We start from the raw sequence: 22,852 nt of genomic DNA on the forward strand, positions 1-22,852 counted from the left end.
CCTGCACCCTAAGTGGCAGAGAAGATATGCAAACCATCTCAGTTCCTGTAATGACGACAGCGTCCTGATGTGTATTACAAAACTGACTTCCTCCTGTGTGTGGCTTTTTTCTCTGCTTATTTCTGCTTCATCGCTCTATGACGGAAACTCTCATCTCTGTATAGACACACAAGGGCAGCAGTAGCTTTGAGTTTCCGGCTTCAGGTATGAGGAGGAATGTGCTGAGGTGAAGTGGAGTGGTGAGCTGTTCGGGAAACCCAGTGATGGATTGATGAAGGACTTGGGGGTGTCCCTCCAGTGATGCTGTGCTGCACTAACCTAACCTCTGGGAAGTGAGCCCTTGAAGGGGGGTGTATATACCAGCTCACTTATTATTATTTTTTTTTTGTAATACTCTGAGGCACTTCCCCTCCTCCCTTGTGAGTTTTGCAGGACAGCTTCCTCTCTCCTTTTCACATTCAAATCTGGATCGTGGTGTGGCGTGGCAGCGGGTGCTGGGTTCCAAGATGGGCAATGCAGCAGGAAGCATGGAGCCCACTCCAAACCAGGCAGTGGCTGGGCCCCAGAAGCAGCCCACTCCTTCAAAGCTGCCAATGCCGAGCGCCGATGAGTTGGAGGAGAGGTTCAGTCAGGTCCTGGTAAGTCTTCCACTCTGCAACAGTATTTCATGAGGCTCTACACTATCCAACTGCTGATGGGATCAAATATTACACGTACATGTACACATTTAGCATTACCTGTACACATTCTTGTATCTCCCCAATTACTTTGCTGTATTTTTGTAACTGACACACCGAAGGGCATCTTCTGTTTAATTCTGCCAAGCTGTGGTTCAGAGAAATGGGTGTGTTAAGGCAGACAAGATAGAAATGAGTGTACCACAAGAAGCCGGATGGAGGGTACAATAGGCAATGCAAAAATCTTTCAGGGCTTTGGACCGCTGTTTACACAGGCTTCTGCTGAGTTGGCATCCAGTCCTGCTTTTACTCTACTGTGCTTCTGTGAGGCCTTTGAGACAAGTCTACACAGAAGAGTAGTAAACAAACTGGTCAGTATGGGAATCAGCCAGAAAGTTGTAAACTGGTTGAATAGTAATGTTGAGAGGTGGGGGTAAATGGGGGGGGGGGGGGTCCACCTTAGGGAAGGCAAGTGACTAGCAGGGCATCCCAGGTCTCTGTACAAAGGCCAGTTTTCAGTAACTTGACAGGGTTGCTTATGAACTTGAGGGGGGGAACTTGACTTGTTAGCAGGTAGTAAACTCAGGCATAGAATAGACGGGCCAGAAGAGATGGAAAAGACAGTTAAAAGTTTGGAAATAAGCTTGAATGATTTTTAAAAAAGTAATGAAATAATACATTAGGGACCTACAGAATCCATTAGCTTTTTTTTTTGTTGTTTAACCGTTATTCCCTACATAACACTGAAAGGAAAATTACTGGAAACAGATATTAGTGTCGGAAGGCCTCGAGGTAGTTTCTCAATATAATCAAGTGGGAAAGCCAGCCATGTTTTTAGCAAGGGAAAGGAAACAATTGTTCGCCTTGTACAGGTCAATAGTTTACCTGTCTTCAGTTTGCCTCAGGACAGAGGATGAGAGCCATTCAAGGCTATAAGAGCTATACCACTCGTCCTACCAAGAGGCTAAGATTCTCAAATGTACTTGCTGTAGGAATAGGGGTTACATAATAGGCGCATTCAAATATTTAATGGGCTTCAACAAAATAGAGGAAAATGATATTTTTCCATGGACAGGTAAATTCAAGGATGGGGTGAGAGGCATGGTCTGGAGTTTCACGCTGGAAAGTTCAGAGGAAATATGAGTGAGAGAGGGGCAAATACCTTGGATAAGCTAGCGGTACTAGCAACCATAACTACTACTACTTATCATTTCTATAGCGCTACTAGACGTATGCAGTGCTGTACACTTGAACGTGAAGACAGTCCCTGCTAGAGCTTATAATCTAATCAGGACAGACAAACAGGACAAATAAGGGATAAGGACAAAGAGTAGGAAGATTCCGGAATCCCAAAGACTACTACTACTACAACTTATCAATTCTATAGCGCTACTAGACATACGCAGCGCTGTACACTTGAACATGAAGAGACAGTCCCTGCTCAACAGAGCTTATAATCTAATCAGGACAGACAAACAGGACAAATAAGGGATAAGGACAAAGAGTAGGAAGATTCTGGAAACCCAAAGACTACTACTACTACTTATCATTTCTATTGCGCTACTAGACGTACGCAGCGCTGTCCACTTGAACATGAAGAGACAGTCCCTGTTCAAAGAGCTTACAATCTTAATTACCAAGACAATATGCTTGGGACAGATAGCAAAGTTTTAAGGGCAGCTGGGTTGGGGGGGGGGGGGGGCGGTGCTAACAGCTGGAAGAGCTTGGGTGCTTACTCAGGAAAAATAGGGCAAGGAGGGGAAGCATCATGCATTGGCCTGTGTGGCCTCAACAGACTTCTATGCGGTAACCTGTATGGCCCAGCTATGGTGTGCCGCTGCTGGGTGGGCCTGTGCTGAATGTGGACATGGGCAGGCCCACTCGTGGCTATTCCCTGGGCCACTTGGCACCTGAATTCTACCACTCCATAAGCTACATGAAGTCCCCACCCCATATAATCTGTTCTCACAATAATCAAGCAGATGTGGCTAGGATCTGGCATACTGCTGTCCTGGTGCAGATGTGAATCTTTCTTTCACACAGTTCAGTAGGTGATATGTTAGTGGTTTATTAAAACTTGCTATATCGCCCAAGCTAACTTGCAGATCTGGGCGGTTTACACACTAAAACAAAATTATACTAAAAGTAGGAAAATGACTACAATGATGGGCAACAGAGAGATTCTTCCATATAAACAAGTCATTCAATCTAGATGGGTAGCAGCAAAGCAGAAGAGCAGAACAGGGAGCGGAGGGAGAGAGGAAGTGTTAGTGTTTGTCTCTGAGTCACTGTGTCATTGCCCTGGACCTGGGTCAATTGCCTATACAGGTTCTAGCATATTTAGTTCTTTTTGTTTCATTTATTTGGTTTTTATCCTGTTCTTCCACAAAAATGCTCAGGGTGAGTTATAGAAAAAGGTTCATAGAATACCAACAAGTTTTCCAGACAGCTCAGGCAGCTAATCCAGGGAATCTGCTTTTTAGATATGATTATATCATAGCTAATCAAATTAAAACAGAGCAGCAGTAAATTATCAAGATTTCAGTGCTTGGCTGAGGAGAAATAGATATGACGAGCATTTTCCTAAACTTGCTGATATTTGTCCAAATCTCCTTCATCAAAGGTTCCTAGGACCATCTGTAGCCATTCCATAGACTGGCCTTGGGATGGGCAAGGAGAATGATTGGTTGTGTATGACCCTGGAGCTGTGGTTGGCTAGTGGAAGTGGGTTGTTGAATGACACAGTATGTGCCATGTGCTCTGCAGCAGGGGTGGACTGACCATTGGGCAGCTGGGCAATGCCTGAAGGCCCAGAGGCTCTGCCTGGTTCTACCTTGAAAGGCGCACTGCTGGTGATCTAGTGTCCTCTGTGGGGGCGGGGAACATGTTCTTTCCTGCCTGGCCTGCTGTGTTGCTGCTGCTGCTATCCCCTCCCCCCCCCTCCCCAGCACCACTGTATTTTAAAAATGGCGGCTGAGACTGTCGAGACTTGCAAGACTACCAGGGGAAGTCTAGGCCGCCATTTTGAAAACACAGCGGTGCTGGAAGGTGGGGGAATAGCGGCAGCGCAGTATAAAGGAAAGAACATACCCCCCCCTGCAGAAGCCACCAGGACCCCACAGGTAGGACCGGGGCAGCGGGGACATTGGCTGCAGCGGCAGAGGGGATGTCGGGCAGCAGCCGGGCGGGAGGCCCAGACCACCCTCAGTACCTGGGGGCCCAGACCACCCTAAGTCCACCCCTGCTCTGCACACTGCAGTCATAAAGTCCACCAGTCAGTGGAAAGAGAGGGTGACTCCAGTAAAGACCCTAGAAGCCATCATCTGTAGCTCTGCTGGAGCACTAGGTTCAGACTGGCTGATAGCACTATTTAACTGGCCAGGAATGGCTCCTGGCCGGTTAAATAGAACTTAGCCCGGCTAAGCACTAATGTTCAGCGTGGGATAGCCGGTTATCTCTGCTGAATATTAGCACTTAGCACCTAGGGGGCGATTCTATTTATGGTGCCTAAAAAATCGGCGCTGAAATCAGTGACGACTAAGCATATTCTATAGGCGCTGATTACAGAACACGCTTAGTTGATATTTCAGCACCTAAATCTACATTGTGGCATGCGTGTAGATTTAGGTGCACTGGGCCATATTCTAAAACGAGGCGTGTAAATTTCAGAGTGCCTACGAAACTCCCATTTCCTCGCCCATAACCACGCCCCTTTTTGCCTGCGCACATTAGAAATTCGGCGCACATCATTACAGAATACACTTTGCAAGTTGTGCGCCTAAATTCTAATCAGTGCTCATTATTGCTTGTTAAGCTTGTTAAATTACGCACATTGTTATAAATCGGCGCGGATCTCTTGGCGCACTATATAGAATCTGGGGGATCGTGGCTAACCAGCTAGCTATGAATATTCAGTGCTTCACCAACTAAGTTTAGCAGCCAAATAGGACCACCTAAATAGCAATCCTATCTTTGGCTGCTATGAACTTAACCGGCTAGTACTGAATATTAACTTAGCCAGTTAAGCCCTCCGGGGGGAAAAAAAGAAGGATATTCAATGCCGGTCACTAGAAACAGCCCAGCATTGACTATATGGGCTCAGCGCCTATTGCAGCACTTTGCCGACCTGCCTCCCGCAGGCTGAATATCGGTCAGATAGATCTGTTCTTCCAACGAGAGAGAAATGGGTGGTGCTCTGAATGCAAAGGAGAAAAGGTTCTAGAGGCAGACCTGGCATCTCTTCTAGCCTAGGAACGGAATGCAGGTTTAGCGCACTTCCTTGTCTGTATGTTCTATCCATTCTTATACAGCTGTGGTTTTTCCCCCTCTTACAATACCTGCATCTTGTGTTGAAGGCTCATTTACTCAGCCATGTCTTCCCTTTTGCTCTTACAGGTGAAATGGGGCAGGACTAATGTCAGGAAGCATTTTTTCACGGAGAGGGTGGTGGATATGTGGAATGCCCTCCCGCTGGAGGTGGGGGAGATCAAAACAGTAATGGAATTCAAACATGCGTGGGATAAACACAAAGGAATCCTGTTTAGAAGCAATAGTTCCGTGGAATCTTAGCGGAGATTGGGTGGGGACGCCGGAAATTAGGGAAACAAAATGGGAGCTGGCCAGACTTCTACGGTCTATGCCCTGATCGTGACTGAATAGATAGGGATGGGCTGGAGTGTAAATTTTAAGAGGCTTTGAAGATAGCTTCAGAACTTACAGTGCTGGGCAGACTTCTACGGTCTGTGCCCTGAGAATGGCAAGGACAAATCAAACTCTGGTATACATATAAAGCATCACATACCATGTAAAATGAGTTTATCTTGTTGGGCAGACTGGATGGACCGTACAGGTCTTTATCTGCCGTCATTTACTATGTTACTATGTATGGATCCGCAGGTGTGAGACAAGGGCTGTCCTATTAAAAGTGTTGTGTCTGTAAGGATAGCTGATCCAGCCAGTCTTTTACCTCTGTCCTGCAGGGAAATCTGGGCCTTAGGGCAGGGTTCTCAATCCAGTCCTATGGCATACCTAGCCAGTCAGGCTTTCAGGGTCTCCACAATGAGTACAATTGAAACATTTCCTGTATATTCATAAAAGGTATCCCAAATACCCAACTGGCCTCTGTGTGTCCTGAGTTTAGTAAAGATATAGGGTGGAAACTTTGTCTCTTCCAGGTTTAGGTAAAATAACTTGTGCTTTGGCAAATCGACTTTGTGATATAGGATGTTTCCATAGGAAGTGATGTTGATATGAAAAATATGGTAAAATCCCACTGAGTACCCATCAGGTCCAGGTGCTTTATTACTGGCTAGAGATTTAACAGCAGAGGTTATTTCTTCTAACTTAATTGAAGCACCAAGAGAGTCCTTTTTGTACAGAAGACAATGTTGGATGTGGTAAATTTTCTAAGGTGTTCATGGTGTCTGTTGGATTTGAGCAAGAAGTACTGAATAAGCATTGGTAGTTGGTAACAAAAGCTTTGGAAATATCTGTATCAGTAGTGATTATCTGATCATTATCCAATCGTATAGATGATATATGATTTCTTTGTTTTATAGCCATGTATCTGGCAAGTAATCTAACAGCTTTATTGGCAGAAGTATATCGAATTGCATGTACAGCCAGATTTTGATTGGCTTGTGAACTGCATATTATATTGTATTTATATTTAAGTTGAATCAGAAACATAAGAATGTCATAACGTCTGGTTTTGATACGTAGCTGTTCCATTTCTTTAATTTTATTTTCTAATCGAAGTAGATGTTTAGATTCTTGGTTTTTTCTTCCAAGCAGCAAAACTTATTTCACCTCTCAAACAAGCTTTGAAGGCTTCCCAAGTAGTAGATGGCAGAAGATCTATATTATTGTGCCATTTATAGAAGTTTGTAATGAAGTTACCAATTTTCTGGGTGAAATCCATGTCTTCATGAAATTTATTATTGAATCTCCATATTTTTTTGGTCTACTATAATCGAGTTGCATGTTAATATGTATCATTGAATGCAGGGCTACCAAGAGACTGAGTCAGGCCCGAGGCAGGGTTGCTGCTCCCCAGGATCGCTGCCTTTGCCGCCGCCCCTCCCCCCCGTCCGTCTGCCGGAACTGCAAATACCTTGGCTGGCGGCGATCCCAAGGCCCTGCCAGCAGAAGAGGTCTCCCTCCAGTGCTGCTCTTTCCTCTGCCGTATTGCCTGCCCCTGCGGCTGCTTTTACTCTCACATTGCGCATGTTCGGTTTCAAAACCAAGCATGTGCAGCCTGAGGGGGGAAAAGCAGCCGCTTGGCAGGCAATGTGGAAGAGGAAAGAGCAGCGCTGGAGGAAGACCTCTTCTGCTGGGGGGGACCCCCACCAGCCAAACCAGAGGTCCTGCTGTGTCTTCTCTGGGTCCTCCCCAGCCTCCAAGGGGGGGGGTCTGCAGCCCGGCGCAGGAGTTTTCTCTCTCCTGCTCTTGTCGGGACGTGAGCTTGGAGAAAAGGCGGCTGAGGGGAGATATGATAGAGGTCTACAAAATAATGAGTGGTGTTGAACCGGTGGATGTGAAGCATCTGTGTACGCTTTCCAAAAATACTAGGACTAGAGGGCATAAGATGAAGCTACCATGTAGTAAATTTAAAACGAATTGGAGAAAATGTTTCGTTTGTCTTTGAGTGCAGTTAGACTGACGATCCAATATATTATCCAGGATGACCTTAAAATCTCCAGCTTGCAAGACAGGAACAGTACAGTGTTCTAGTAAAATTTCTCCGATTTGATGGATGAACTCAGGAGTGTCAATATTAGAAGCGTATATATTCATGATGGAGAATTTTATGTTTCCCAGTTGTAGCATGACAATTGCCAACCGACTGGATGGATCAAAGGATTGTTGGAGGATATGGATTGGTAGGTTCTTTTTAAATAATATGGCAACACCTCCTTTTTTTAGATTGAGCAGGTGCATATATTGAATTACCAATCCAAAGGGGATTGAATCTCACACAGTTAGGATCTAATAAATGAGTTTGAGTTTCTTGTAGTAGTAACATGTCAAAAAAATTGAAACATTTTTTGGCGTTTAGTTGGATGATTCAATCTGTTGACATTCCATGAGGCTCTGTTGCAGAAGGATTGCATCCCAGCATAACAAAGAATAATTGTTTAAAATGTAGCATATTCCTTAAAGCTAATTATACCCATTACTCTTCCCTCTAAGCTGAGCGCGAGTCCTCGAACTGCAATGCCACCAGTAGCGGGTGGTGCTTCAGTGTTGTGCTTTCAATCTCTAGGGACAGGCAGGTTCCCTGGAGTCGTCCCTCCTCTATTGAAAATATGATAGTGAAACAGCACTCCCCATTCACCCCCAGTGGTAGGATTGTAGGTGGAGGACTCCTGCTCAGCTTAGAAGGAACAGCGATACCCATCATCACGTTTAACAAGAACTAAGCAAAGCCAATGACATTCCATCAGCCATTTCGAGCATATGCAGGATTAAGTTGTTCTCACTCTCTATAGAAGTTAATTTCACCTGTCAACCCATATATGAGAGAAAATGTGAAAAAATGTATATTATGCAGTAGAAAATAGATTCGAACATATTGCAGATGACATTTTAAATAACCCGGATAGTAAAGTACTAAAAGAGGCATTATATAATCATGAAAACCATCAGCCTAAGTAATTGAATAAGACAGTGTTTCCCAAACTGTGCCCCATGGTGCCCTGGTGTGCCACAGCAAACTCGAAGGGGTGTCGTGGTGGGAGATACATAATAAGCGCATGCAGATTGCTCTCCTGCTGCTGTGTGCCGAGATCCGGGTTCTTGTGTGTTAATGTATAAACTCTGCTCTGCTGCCGGCAACGGGCCAGGTCATTCTTCCTGTCGCAGGAAATTTAACGCATTAACACGTGATAACCTGGGTCCCAGCACAAAGGAGCAGAGCAGAGGCAGTAAGCTACTGCTACCAGGCCACAGCAGCAGCTGAACAAGCCGGCAGCAGAGAGCAAGTGAGTACAAGGCAGCTCTTTCTAAGCACAGGGGATTAAAGGCGCACCCCCCCCATGAAAACATTTTTCCCCCCAGAATACCTTGGGGGGGGGGGGGGGAGAATTATGTGGTGGTGGGAGGCACCATGAAAAATTGCATGGACACTAAGGGCACTGTGAAGTGAAAACGTTTGGGAACCGCTAGAATAAGATATTGTGTATATAAAGAATATCAAGTACTCGTTACCATGAAAACGAATGTAATTCTCACACTTGATGCAAGGGAGAGAATACATAAATCTCATGTCATGTAAGGAGATGATAAACACATTATTTATATATGAATATTCACCCTATTTTATTTATTTATTGCATTTGTATCCCACATTTTCCCACCTCTTTGCAGGCTCAATGTGGCTTACAATACATTATGAATAGTGGAAATACAAAAGGAATTAGACATGTAGTATAACAGAAGGATCTTGGGTAGCATGATGGTGGTAAAGCATGATAATAGTATAACAGCAAATATTATAAGACAATTCTGGATAAGTGCGGAGGATTTCATATTTGTTGATCTTTATGGTACGCCTTGTTAAAGAGATGGGTCTTCAGTAGTCTGCGGAAGTTAGTCAGTTCATAAATCGTTTTCAAGTTTCGCGGCAGTGCGTTCCAGAATTGTGTGCTCAGGTAGGAAAAGGTTGACGCATGCACTAGTTTGTATTTTAGACCTTTACAGTTGGGGAAGTGAAGATTAAGGAGTGTGCGGGATGTTTTTTTTGGCATTCCTGGGTGGTAAGTCTATCAGGTCTGACATGTAGGCTGGGGCATCTCCGTGAATGATTTTGTGAACTAGGATGCATATTTTGAACGTGATGCGTTCTTTAAGTGGGAGCCAGTGTAACTTTTCTCGGAGGGGTTTAGCACTTTCAAATTTTGTTTTGCCAAATATGAGTCTAGCTGCAGTGTTCTGGGCTGTCTGAAGTTTCTTGATTATTTGCTCTTTGCAGCCAGCATATAGTGCATTGCAGTAGTCTAGATGACTAAGTACCATTGATTGTACCAGGTTTCGGAAGAATGATCCATTCACGGAGAACTTCAGGATCGTTGTAGTTGGTAATATGATTGTTGTAAGTAATTTTCATTCTTGCAGTATATTTCAAGCCAAAGTGGCCTCCTAGGTCTTTCAAATCTTGTCCAAGAGCAAGACAAGCTTTCCTTTTCATAGCAGTAGTTTTTTTGCTAAGTTTGGCAAAATAATGTTCTTGACTTGGTATAGTAAAGAAGGCTTATCTTTTGCAGCCATAAGGATTTGAATGGCCTGTGGGTATTGGAGAATTTTTGACACCACTGCTCTGGGATGTGATGCATTGGCTAATTGGTGTGATGGTGAGCAGTGGGCTCTTTCAATTTCTCAAGCTGGGTTGAAGTCAATATTCAAAAAACTAGGTAGCCATTCTATCAAAAAGGATATTGCATTCTGGTTATCTGCTCCTTCAGGTAAACCCAATACCTATATGTTGTTTCTACAAGATCTATTCCCTAAATCGTCGAGCTTTTCCCTTAGGCCTTTAATGGCATCAGTATTGGTTTCAATTTGAGGCAATGCAGCTTCCATATAATTGAGAAGCAGTGATTTTAGCATGTATCTCTTCGATCTCTTTTCTTATATCTCAGGATATTTCTGTATGAGAATAAAGGATGACTTTAATAGATTTAAGTTCAAAGTACCATGTCTTCAGTGGCCCAAGGAGATCGAGAGCCACCAGGCTTATCCACAGATAGCAAGTCAAATTTAGGTCTCCTAAGACCAGAGGCCAGATTGAATTGAGTGGCAGCTTTCGCTGGGTGGGGCTTCCCTATCATGTAAGGGAGAAACTCCCTTATATCGTAGGGAAGACCCACTCAGCGCATCGCACCACAATTTTGGAAGTGGCACTGGAAGGAGGAGGGAGTGCTACTTCCTCCTCATCACTACTTACTACAAGGTTCGGGGGGGGGGGGGGGGGGGGGGTAAGGAGCCGCTAGACCACCAGGGCAACTGGGGGTATGTAGCCTATTGGGCCACCAGGGATTTACGTTTTGTGTCGGGGGGGGATTAGGGGCCTAGAGGTCCACCAGAGTATGGGTGCTTTTGGGCACTAGGCCACTAGGGCCTTGCCTTTGGGGGGCTGCCCGGGGGGAGGGTCTCATGGACCTCCAGCTCCTGTGTTTGACAGGTCCGGACTTCTGACATCCCGAACCTGTCAAACAAGTATGGGAGGATTGTGCCTGACAAACAGACGGTCAGAGTTTCCAACTCCAATTTAGGTGAAATGCTTTTGCAGCATGATGTAAATATTGATATATGTGATGACAGCAGAGTAGGGGTCATAGTGCTTGTGGGGCATGCACATATTGTAAATATGCGTTACAAGTCACTCAGATTGATGTGCCTCACTTGCTAGGGAGTGTTTACACTGCGCACTTGCACTGATTGCAGTACGATGCAATGTATATATTTATTTATTTATAGCATTTATACCCCACATTTTCCCACCCACCAGCAGGCTCAATGTGGCTAACATCAGACCGTAAAGGCAATTGACAGTCAGGTAAAAAGACAAACAAATAGTAAGGTAAACAGCAAGGACTGTAATTACAAAGGATGAGGGAAAAGAGGGGGAGGATAATAGAGTCCATGAGGTCCATAAATTAGTTGTGTTCCAGGATTTATGGATTTAAGACGGGTCCATTAAGGTAAGCCTTTCCGAATAAGTTGGTCTTAAGAGATTTTTTGAAGTTCAGATGATCATGAATAATTTTGGGATTTGTTACCCTTATAGGCTGTGGTATATTGGGCAAACAATACATAAGATAACATGTAGGATAGCCCAGCATCTAAGTAATCTTCGTGTGCAGAGACAGGCGGCCCCTCCCCTTGTATCACATTGCACAGTGATGAGACACGCTGTTCAAGATCTGAAGTTTGTGCTGTTAATGCCAATTGGGAAAAACTAGGGGTGGCAAGGAACAGAGATTAATATTCACCTGGAATACGGTCATTCCCCGTGGCCTGAATAAGGAAGTAGAATGGTTGAACGTGTAGAGGATTGGGGCTTTTGAGGTATTTGAAAGTTCAGAGGCTGTATGCGCATGCATCAGCGTCTTTTGGAGATCCGGTCGTGGATTGAGACCGTGAGTTGGAGCTTCTGACCATCTGTTTGTCCATGAATAAGTTTAAGATGTAATTTGTAAGTGTTTTGTTAAAAGTTTTTGTTTTTTTAATTAATGGGTACAAGATGGAGATATATATGGGCTGCTTGTAATGGGTGGTTTATTTTTAGGAATCTGACCCCTGATGATGGTAATGGGAGCGAAACATGAACCAAGTTGGGTTCAGTAGTAAAGCATTGCATGGTGATTTCTGGTTTTATTGACATTAAATATTGAAGTATTTAGCCTTGCACATGTATGGGACACCTGGTGGTTGTTCAGTTCTCGATCCTGGATGAATTTGGTAATCGATATAAACATTCAGTTGGATAGAAAAAGCACTTTGGGAAGACATTTTTGTGCATGAAACTGAGCATACATGGAGGCTAGAGGCTGGTAGCAGTGGCCTACTGCAATCAGTTGCCCAAGATGTGAGTTTCTTCAGTGGGGAGGACTTGGGGATCCCCACCAGCACAGGTATCTTGTTTACCTTGGAGGGGGCAACAAGAGGGGGAGGGCCAGAGACTAAATTTTTGGTCCACCCACTTTGGTCTCTGGCCCACCCTAAATTGGCTGGCTGGCTACGCCACTGTAGCAGATTGTCCCTTGTTAATGCAAGTGGATTGTGAAAAATTGCAGGAAGACCTTAGGAAGTTGGAAGACTGGGCATCTAAATGGCAGATGAGATTTAATGTGGACAAGTGCAAAGTGCTGCATATTGGGAAGAATAATAGTTCCACCCTAGGAATCAGTAGTTGAGAAAAGGATCTAGGCGTCATTTTGAATAATATGCTGAAATTTCCTGCCCAGTGTGCGGTGGCAGCCATAAAAACAAACAGGATGCAAGGAATCATTAGGAAAGGGATAGAAAATAAGACAAAGAATATTGTGTAATGCCTCTGTATCTCTCCATGGTTTTACCACACCTTGAATATTGTGTGCCATTCTGGTCGCCGTATCTTGAAGATATAGGGGATGGAATTCTTCTCATATGAGGAAAGGCTTATGAGGTTAGGACTCTTCAGCTTGGAAAAGAGACAGCTGAGGGGGGATAGGATAGAGGTAAACATAAATTGATTTTTTACTCTTTCAAAAATGTACAAAAACTATGGGACGCTCAAGGAAGTTACATATTTCTACTTTTAAAACAACCAGGAGGCAATTATTTTTTCACTCAATGACTAGTTATTCTCAGGAATATTGACCTATAAGTGCATTCACTCTGCAGCTCCTCTGTACCTCTCCACTCTCATCTCTTCCTACATTCCTCCCCGGGAACTCCGTTCACTGGGTAAATCTCTCTTATCTGCACCCTTCTCCTCCACTCTAACTCCAGACTCCGTTCTTTTTATCTTGATGCACCATATGCCTGGAATAGACTTCCTGAGCCGGTACGTCAAGCTCCATCTCTGGCCGTCTTCAAATCTAAGCTAAAAGCCCACCTTTTTGATGCTGCTTTTAACTCCTAACACTTATTCACTTGTTCTGAACCCTTATTTTATCATCCTCACTTTAATATTCCCTTATCTCTTATTTGTCCTGTTTGTCTGTCCTAATTAGATTGTAACCTCTGTCGAGCAGGGACTGTCTCTTCATGTTCAAGTGTACAGCGCTGCGTACGTCTAGTAGCGCTTTAGAAATAAGTAATAGTAGGAATTTGTTGCCAGAGAATGTGGTATCAGCAATTAGTGTATCTGGGTTGAAAAAAGGTTTGGACAAGTTCCTAGAGGAAAAGTCCATAGTCTACTATTGAGATAGACATGGGTAAAGCCACTGCGTGTCCCTGGGATCAATAGCATGAATCTTGCTACTTTTTGGGATTTTGTCAGGTGCTTTTGACCTGAATAGCACTGTTGGAAGCAGGATACTGGGCTAGATGGACCATTGGTCTAACCTAGAATGGCTATTCTCATGTTCTTCTTGTTTTCTTTAAACAAGTGATCTGGTGGGGGGGGGGGGGGGGGGAGGGGAGCAGAGAATGGAACAGTAGGATTGTGGTCCATTATGCTGCCTCCATTTGAACTCAGCACCATCCCTACCAAAATGCACCCAGAGTAGGGAGTATGAAAAGCCAAGGCTTGGTCAGGCAGATGGTCTCTCAAAGAAAATCAGTTTAAGACTCACGCTGGAAGCTCTGTCCTGTTAAAGCGTGCTGCTCTATGTGGCACTTGCACATGTCTGGCTTTGCCCTGCAGTGGTGGGAGGAAACTGGAGTTACTTCAGAAACCAGCTCTTGCAGGCATGTACCGGAATGGTGGTTGTGAAATCTGAATTACCATTTCCAGCTTTTGCATGTCATGTCTTCCTGAGGCCTGCAGCTCAGTAAGGTTTTGAAATTGGACTGGGATGCCCTGCCCTGCCCTGCCCATGTCAAGCTTCCTACATCCCTAAAAGCCCCCTCCCCCCTCAATTCTTAAAGGATGTTACTTCCACAGACTAGAGCTAGTTCATTAGCTAAAAAGGTAGGAGAGGATGTATATTGGAAGTCCAGGGCTGGGCGCTTTGGTCCAGAAACAAGGCCAATCTCACGCTCATCAAATCCATGTTGGCTCAATAAATCACATTTTTGCCTCGCGGGAAGAATTCAACAGCCTTATCTTATTAACCCAGGCAGCTGTATGCTCCTTCCCCTCCCCTGGTACCCTTAATAATCACACAACATCATTCTGGCATACAAAATCACAGCTTTAGTGGATGTACATAAAACTAACACCTAGTCCAGAATCAGGTGCAGTTTGCAGTGCGCATTCACATACCCAGCCCACAGCCTGCCAGCCACGCCAATGCTGTGGTTGAGCAGCTGTCCTGCACTAGCTTGCACCGCTATGAGTCTGCCTCCACCCCCATCCCTCTGTGTGATACTGACCTCCAATCCTCAATGTACATCCAGCCAGTTGGGTTTCCAGGACCTTCCTCGTACTGTGGGTCAAAAGTTGCAGAAATATTATCCTACAAGATCCTTGCGATCGCAGGATCAAAAATTGTTGACCGTTCCCTCTGTCCGCAGTATTCGACTGCAGGCTGTTCGTGGACAGATTTTGTTTCCGTTGTCGGACCTCGATTGTGGAATGCTTTGCCTCTTTCTGTACGGCAATTGACTTCTTAGAAGGTATTTAAGAGATGAAGGCTTTGCTGTTTCAGAGAGCATTCTCTGAAGCATAGTTGGTGGTTTGGGCTCCCAGATCAAGATTAAGGTTCTGTTTATGTTTATTAAGTGTATTGATGTTTTATGTGCTTTGATTGTTTGTTTTATTGTAAGATTTTTGGATGGGCGGATTAAAAATTGTTATAAATAAATAAATATTCATGACATAGATTTGTATGCACTGCCTTCTCAGTATGCAAGTCTCTCTTTTGCATATTGATTATGGATATTCTGAAAACCCGACAGGCTGGGTGTGCTCCAAAGCCTGGATTGAGAAGCACTGTCCTCAGGAATATCTTCACGGAATCTGGTTAAAAGTCTGTCTCTTGTGCAAAACCACACGTGCTTTTAGATTAGTGGTTTTCAACCCAGTCCTCAGGGACCACCTGGTCAGTCAGGTTTTCAGGATATCCACAATGAATATATATCAGAGAGATTTGTATACCAAGAAAGCGGTGCATGCAAATCTCTCTCATGCACATTCATTAAGGACCAGGTTAAACTACTGTTCTAGGCAGACTTATTTTACCCAAGCAAATAGTTTCTCTAATTGTCTTCCCCATGTAATATTTATATTAAACTTTTAGTGCGTCTCCAATTTCAACTCCTCATGTCCTCTCTCAGTGTAATTGTTGTGGTGTGATAGAGCTAAATCAGCCAGGGGAAGCCACTGGACTTGTTTTGGCCATGGGCTTTTCTGCATTGCAGGGTTTTCCCCCATTCTATTGTACTGCAGAAGGAATATTGCTGTACAGAGCTGGTCTTCCCCCAGACAAGCACAGCACTGATGAGTGCCCAGGCCACCTCCACTATCAACAAGGCCGGGGCTGTGGGCAGTGTCTGCTGGCAAGAACCCTGTGCAGGGCTGTGCTAAGCACAGAAGCACCTACTTGAGCTGAGGCCTCCCAGATGGCTGGCAGGTGCCCAGTAAGCATCTGCGGAGATGTGTACATGAACCTGTATGATCAGAGCACTGTACAGACAGACAAAGGGAGGGAAACTATGACACAGGCTGAAGGAGGTCTGGGCTGTGCACAGATGCTGATAGAGTTGCCAGCAAGCAGTGAGACCAGTATGAGCTCCTGCCTCCCCTACCTTTCCATATATTTTTCACTATGGCCCCTCCTAATTCCTGGCTCTGGTAGGCACTGACCTGAGGCTGATAAATAATTCAGGGTGCTGACTATGGACAGATTAAGCAGTGGCAGGCAGAGAACAAGGTGGAGGCAGGGAGTTTATGGGCTGAACTGCTGCCATTACAAAAAAAAAAAAAAAAAGAAAAAACAAGTGGGGAAGTCATAAGGATGGGGTCTCTTCTACCAGTTTATACTGATGTGAATGTGGTTTAATAGACTTGGAGGAGAAGACTGCAAAGATTTGTTCGTTCCTTTAGCAAGAAGCCCTGCCAACGGTGTTGGTGAACCCTGAAAGTGGCTTGTAATATGCAGATAGCACATGCACATATGTGTTTGAATGGCTATGTGTTAGTGGGGTTCTGGGAGATGCGGTTACCGTTATAACTTGCTATCCTCATCAGTCCTGTAAATCCACCCATCGTCCATGCAACACCCAATGCTACCTCCCTGCATTGTCTAAGTTCTTCCACCTTCACAGCTGAGAGAAACGCAGACGCTCCCTCGTAAATAAACATAAGTGTGCAACTCAGGGAATAGGAGGAAGAAAGCAACTCCTCTACATAAAATCTTTCATATGATATGGGTACAGGAAGTGGTACTACTGTTTTTAAGGCCGGAAACCCACAAGGAGGGGTCCAGGAATACAAAACGTCTAGAATGTAGTTTTTTTTCTCTGACAAACTCTGATGCTTGAGCTGTCGAAAGGCCCGTTGGAAGCCACTTCCTGCTGTGAGTGTGGCCTTTATTTTTGTGTTACTTTGACAACACATGAACATGTTATCAAGCAGGGGAAGTGCCTTGAATCTGCTACTGACCATGGGCTCTCTTTTAGCCTCTGTCTGTGATTTGCTCTTCATATCTGTCTCCAAAAGGGTTTATTTTGTGCATACTATGATAAGGAAGTGGATTACTAACTTCCCTCACCTGAAAAAATAATTCTAGCCTCGTGTCTTCTCTCCTCCTCCTCCCCACCATATCAATACCTCATTGTAGCTCCTAACTCAAAACAAAACAACATCAATAACAACCACAAAACACAATCTATTTTATTTATTTACAATATTTATATTCCACATGATCCAAATGTTCTGTGTAGATCACAATTAAAACCTATATAATTAAAAACAATCGCATAAAAGCTTCCCATTTTGTTTCAGCTAATGGATAAAAACTCCTCATCATGATGTTTTACAACCAAGGCTAGCAGTTTTATTTAGCCAACGCCATAACTTTGTTTGAACAAATACAGCACAGACCTTGTATTGTGAATCAGGTGCTGCTTTGCCCTGAAGCGTGTTGGCAGCACCAGAATTACGAAGGGGTGTGAGCAAGGAGGATTGATAACAGGCTCATGCTATCTCCTATCTGGCCTATTATGTGGGCTGAAGCCAGTAGGCGGAGCTTGTTGCCCTATCAATTTCATTGTTTCGGGCGTACCAAGATGGCAGCACCTGCTGCATTGGGGAGAGTTAAAGCCTCCTTGGGTGGAGTGGGTGGAGACTGGCTTCAGCCTTGTGACATCATGCGTCTCCTGGTATCAATCCTCCTTGGGTGTGAGGTTGGCAACAGCATGTGTGTGCTCCTCCCCCAGGCCCCATGTGGCCCTCCTACCTCTAAGAGGCAGGACCCAGGAAAGGAGAAATGTATTAGCTCCGGCACTAGCCTTGCATACCTTATAACCTGATTCTTCCATCATAGGTAGGCCCAATAGAAACAGAGGACCTGTAGGTTGGGAGAGGACATCCATGTTCATCTGAAGGATGGCAGTCAGCAGGAATCTAGCACTTTCATTGGCTGGTTGCCAGCCCCCATTTAAGAAAAACAATTTGAATGCCAGCCTGTTGGCTACACTTCATGAATGAACCTCACCTTTAAGCCCAGCGTATGACAAATGCAGCCTAAAATCTATCCAGTTTACTGCTAGCGCTCTTATAGCTGCGTTGTGCCAAAAATGTTTTCTTCTGGTGTTAAGAGGATATAATGTGCAACCAATCAAAATGTCTTTGGAAGTTTGTATTAATCAGATCAATGTTTTGTAAGACAATTTATGGTGTTTGTTTCTCTCTCTTGCTGAAACTGATGTAATAAAATGCAAATAAAACTGTGCACTAACATTTAAACATATTTTGCTTTTTTTGTTTGTTTTTTTAAACATATTAAAAATAAGTTAACTCTGCTGCAGGAAGGAAATCCCTGTATATGTTCCATCTTTGTTTATATCCTTCACTATCAATGAAAATGTTCTATTACATATTGTGTTGACATTGTAAGTAGTATACTATGCCATACTTTGTGGTGTTGTTTGAATATTTTTACTGCTCTAATTGCCTATTGCTTATGTTTGATCTATTCTTACTGTACACCGCCTTGAGTGAATTCCATCAAAAAGTGGTAAATAAATCCTAATAAATAAATAAATGATTCTACAGATGCAACGTACGCTAAGTCTAATGCACCAGCAGTGCTAAAAATGGGAGTAAAGTTTTTCGAAACTGTATTAACGGGTAGATGTGAAGCGTCTGTTCACGCTTTCCAAAAATACTAGGACTAGGGGGCATGCGATGAAGCTACAATGTAGTAAATTTAAAACAAATCTGAGAAAATGTTTCTTCACTCAACATGTAATTAAACTCTGGAATTCGTTGCCAGAGAATGTGGTAAAGGCGGTTAGCTTAGTGGAGTTTAAAAAAGGTTTGGACGGCTTCCTAAAGGAAAAGTCCATAGACCGTTATTAAATGGACTTGGGGAAAATTCACTATTTCTGGGATAAGCAGTATAAAATGTTTTGTACATTTTTGGGATCTTGCCAGGTATTTGTGACCTGGATTGGCCACTGTTGGAAACAGGATGCTGGGCTCGATGGACCTTTGGTCTTTCCCAGTATGGCAATATTTATGTACTTTATTTTTAACTTCAAAACACTGGAGGCTCTCAGAGTCAAAGGGATTCTAGTTGTGGCCCAGGGTGTGCCCAGCTCTGCTCCCCCCCCACCCCACTTCCCTTTCTAGAACTAGATATGCCCTCAAGTAAGATTTGGCTCCCGGTGCCTGCATGGTGGCAATGGAGGGAACGGCAAACTCCCCCCCCCCCCCCCCCCCGTTTTTTCTCAGCATGATACGGGAGTGGTTTGCCATTTCCTTTTCCCAAGGCAGGAAGGTTTAAGTGACTTCCCCAGAGCCACAAGGAGCTGCTGTGGAATTTGAGCTTGGGCCCATCTGGTTCCCCATAAACCCTATTATACAACCTTTCTAGCTCCATTTTCTTTCACTGAAGCCAGTTTTGTTTGGGGGGGGGGGGGTTGGGGGGGATAATGGTGGGGTTCAGCTGAGGATATTGACTTAAGTTAAATTGGTACCATTTGAAAAATGAGAAGGGTTAGATAAGTGGAATAGGGGGTACTGGACTCAGGTACCCAATGCTTAGTACTGTAATTCCTAAGGGGTTAAAATTAAAATTACCTGGAGCGTCGGTAGTAGAAAGGGAGCTTCTGCAGCGGCTGAAGTTCCATTCTGGGCCGGGAAGGAGTAGAGGAGGGAGGTGCTGCAGGGTTGGAGCAAAGTACGGGCATCGGGGGGGGGGGGAGGAGAGAGTGTCGACGACGTCAGGGGATGGACCAGCGGTGGACCGACGATTGCGGCGTCAAAGGCATTGGTGCGAGGGTGGCTGTGGCGGGGCTGAATTCAGCAACTGAGAGGCGGCGGCAGGAGCGTTGGGGAAGTCTGGGGAAGCCCTGTCCTGCGTGCATGGGCATCTGACGTTGTCGCTGACTTCAGGGACAGCTGCGCATGCGCAAAAAAGGGAAATCCCAGGGCCTGGAGTAACCGGCTCATTTTAACAGGCAGAGCCGGTTCCTGGAAAGGAGGAGAGACTGGCGTGGGACTAGGGACAGAGGGAGAAGTGCTCCGATGCACTCTCTTGCCATTTTTTGTTTTATGTCGGGCTGGACGGCTTTGTGGGATGTGGGTGCTGTGCACGTGCCCGAAGCAGGAGTGGCCGGGGAAGTAGCAGCACGAGCCAGATGCTGGCTCGTGGCAGAGCCGTGCAGTGATTGCGTGCTGAGGATCGAAGGGTAATTTTCGGGCTTTTAATACATCTAAAGGTATGGGAAATGTTTTTATTTTAATTTGTGGAAACAAATTGTATATGGTAAAATGTTTAATATGAGTTTAAAACTGTGTTTTGTGTTGTGGGGGAGCTCGAGATAGTAATGACATATGTAGTGTTCTAAACGGTTGGTTTTGTTCAGTTGGGAGGGTATTAAGCTACTGGAAGGACATATGTAAGAAAGTCCATCCAGAAAGTTTAAAGAAAAATTACTAAAAATTTAGAAAAACTGTAATTTGTGACTTGAATTGGTGTGTTTATGTGAAGAGTGGTTGTAGTTAAGTGAAAAGAGCCCGCGGTTGATTTTGGCTCTGAAATGTGTGAGTGAGGGACTGAGCATGAGGTAGCTTACTGAGTTTAAGTTTAAATTTTTACTACATTGTTATAACTCAGTTCTTGAAGGCTCAGACTAAGAAAAATATTTATTTGAAATTGGTGTGACTTTAAAGTCCTTAATATCCATTCAGGAAAACAAACTAGGGCACAGAGTTGTTTACATTGAACAGCTGACTCAGTTTCTAAATATTGAAGTTGTCTGATCTTCTTTAAAAAAAAAACAACAACCCAAAAAACAGCATTTCTTACCTTAAAAGAAATCGAGTTGAAGCACATATATGAATAGTGATGTGTCTTTTAAAGTCTCAGAGAAAATTAAGGGATCTCTGAACTACATGTTTAATGCCTGATAACTGTTAACAGGTATATATATATAAAATAACTTGGAGTTTTATACTTCATTTTGAAGAATTCATTGAGGGTGGGTTAAAGAGTAGGGACTCTTAATTATATTTTTATTTTTCCCGGGGTAGCTAGTAAAAGAAGAAGTATTATATAAACTCATAAATAGGGATTAGGTTCTCTCCTTTTAAGTTATTTGAGATAGCGTAGTAGGTGGTTGGATCAGATCTACTATCAAGTTTATACAAACGAGAGGAGACGGTACCCAACGGAAAGAAAGGTCAAGAAAGAAGATAAATACACGAAAACTGGAAGACCTCAGCTAAGTTGCTCTAATAATTTGGGTGTGGTAAAAGAACAGAGAAACCAAAGATTTTAAAATTATTCTTTTACAGAAGTAAAGGAAAAAGGGAAGGGAGATAAAAATAATAAAAGGTTTATCTACTCACCTGTTTCAGCTGAAGTAACTGGACTGTCTATAAAACAAAAATATATACACAAAGTATCAGTCTGATGATTTAATTTTAATTCATACTATTTTAATTGAAAAAGTTTTATGTCGTACATATTCATACTTATCTGATGAAAATCCGTTATAATTATCTTGTTACACTTGTACTTGAAATCTATAAAGAACAATAAATGTGTAGTAATACCAAACTTCCGATGGTTTATCAATCTTGAATCCCATTTTTTGTGGACTGTTGTAATCAGATTAAGAGAATATTTGATTATTTACCATATTCTTTAGTATAAATGTATTGTATCTGGTGTATCTTCTCATTTTCATCTCTGAGTTTACATTTTATTTAGAACATTTTCTACCCTATTTAATAGGAATAGAGGTACGGGGTTGGTTTAATACTTGTGTATCTTATCTCCCGTTTTAGTTTAAACTCATCTGAGGTAATCTTATTGGTTACAGTAGGGTGAGATTAAACTGTTGAGAGTGAGGTCACAGTACTGTGTTTTATGCTTTTTCTAAATTTAACTTTTTTTTTTTTACACAGTGAACATTTTCTATATTAATCCATCCCCCAAAGTAGCAGTTATATGATTGATATTACCAGAGTGAAAAAAGTATCCATAAACAATAACCCAAGCTATGAATCAAAAATACTACCGTCTCCCTCTGATCCCATCCACCCTCTTATTCCCCATATAATTCCTAAGATCCTAAGATTGTGCCAGGGGCTTTGTTTTTTTTATAGCCCCCTCACCTGCCTGCAAACAATAACCCTTCCAGTATCTTTCCCCAACCCCCACCACCTAACAGAAGCTGATAGATCAGCCTAGCAACAATTAATAAGTAGCAGGTTACTTTTGAGCTGGTGAAGATACTTCTCCCATCTGATTTTAAAAAATAAAACTACGAGCTTTCGGATGTAATACCTGAATGTATGAAGACCATATGAACATAAAACGTGATTGTTATTTAAAGGTAGTGAATAGCTCTTTTAAATTCAGAAGCAGGGCTTTTTTTGAGGGGGTACTGAGTACCGGCACCTTTTCCATTGTCTGCTAAAATTGACCCATGGTCCCCAAGATTTAAGGCCTTATTTTGCAGTAATCTTCTGCTTTGCTGACCATTGCTAAAGGCTTTTGTAAATAAGTGTATATGCACATTAACCGTATACTCTAGGAGGCCTAACTTGGAAGTCGCAAAATAAATCCGATGCCCATCAACCCTTCTTGCTCCATTGGCTGGATGTTTGTGGATCTTCAGAGTCCAGTTACGTTGCCTGGCTTTGGGGACCCTTTTATTGCTGTGCAGTCATAAGTGAAACGAGGACCAAATTTTGAGGGTCAGCAACCAAGCCCTCAGGAGGCTGCATCTGTGAATAAGAGAGGCTCTGTGCAGGACTTGTGTGTAAACACTAGACTGGTTTGGAGTCTCTGCATTCAGTAAGATGTCAGTCTGAGTCGCATAGTATTTTGAGTTTGAAAGAAGTCTGT

General features: G+C 43.5%; 1 protein-coding gene across 1 annotated transcript in view; it reads left to right on the forward strand.

Moving 5' to 3' along the window:
* Positions 1 to 117: 117 nt before the first annotated feature.
* FMNL1 (formin like 1) overlaps positions 118 to 22,852 on the forward strand; it is a 138,688-nt gene continuing 115,953 nt past the window's right edge. The window contains exon 1 of the mRNA XM_030220847.1: positions 118 to 638. Coding sequence (XP_030076707.1) covers positions 507 to 638 — 132 coding nt within the window. The 5' untranslated portion in view covers positions 118 to 506. The remainder of the gene's footprint in view (positions 639 to 22,852) is intronic.

The sequence above is a fragment of the Microcaecilia unicolor genome, chromosome 12, assembly GCF_901765095.1.
Source record: "Microcaecilia unicolor chromosome 12, aMicUni1.1, whole genome shotgun sequence".
Taxonomy (NCBI): domain Eukaryota; kingdom Metazoa; phylum Chordata; class Amphibia; order Gymnophiona; family Siphonopidae; genus Microcaecilia; species Microcaecilia unicolor.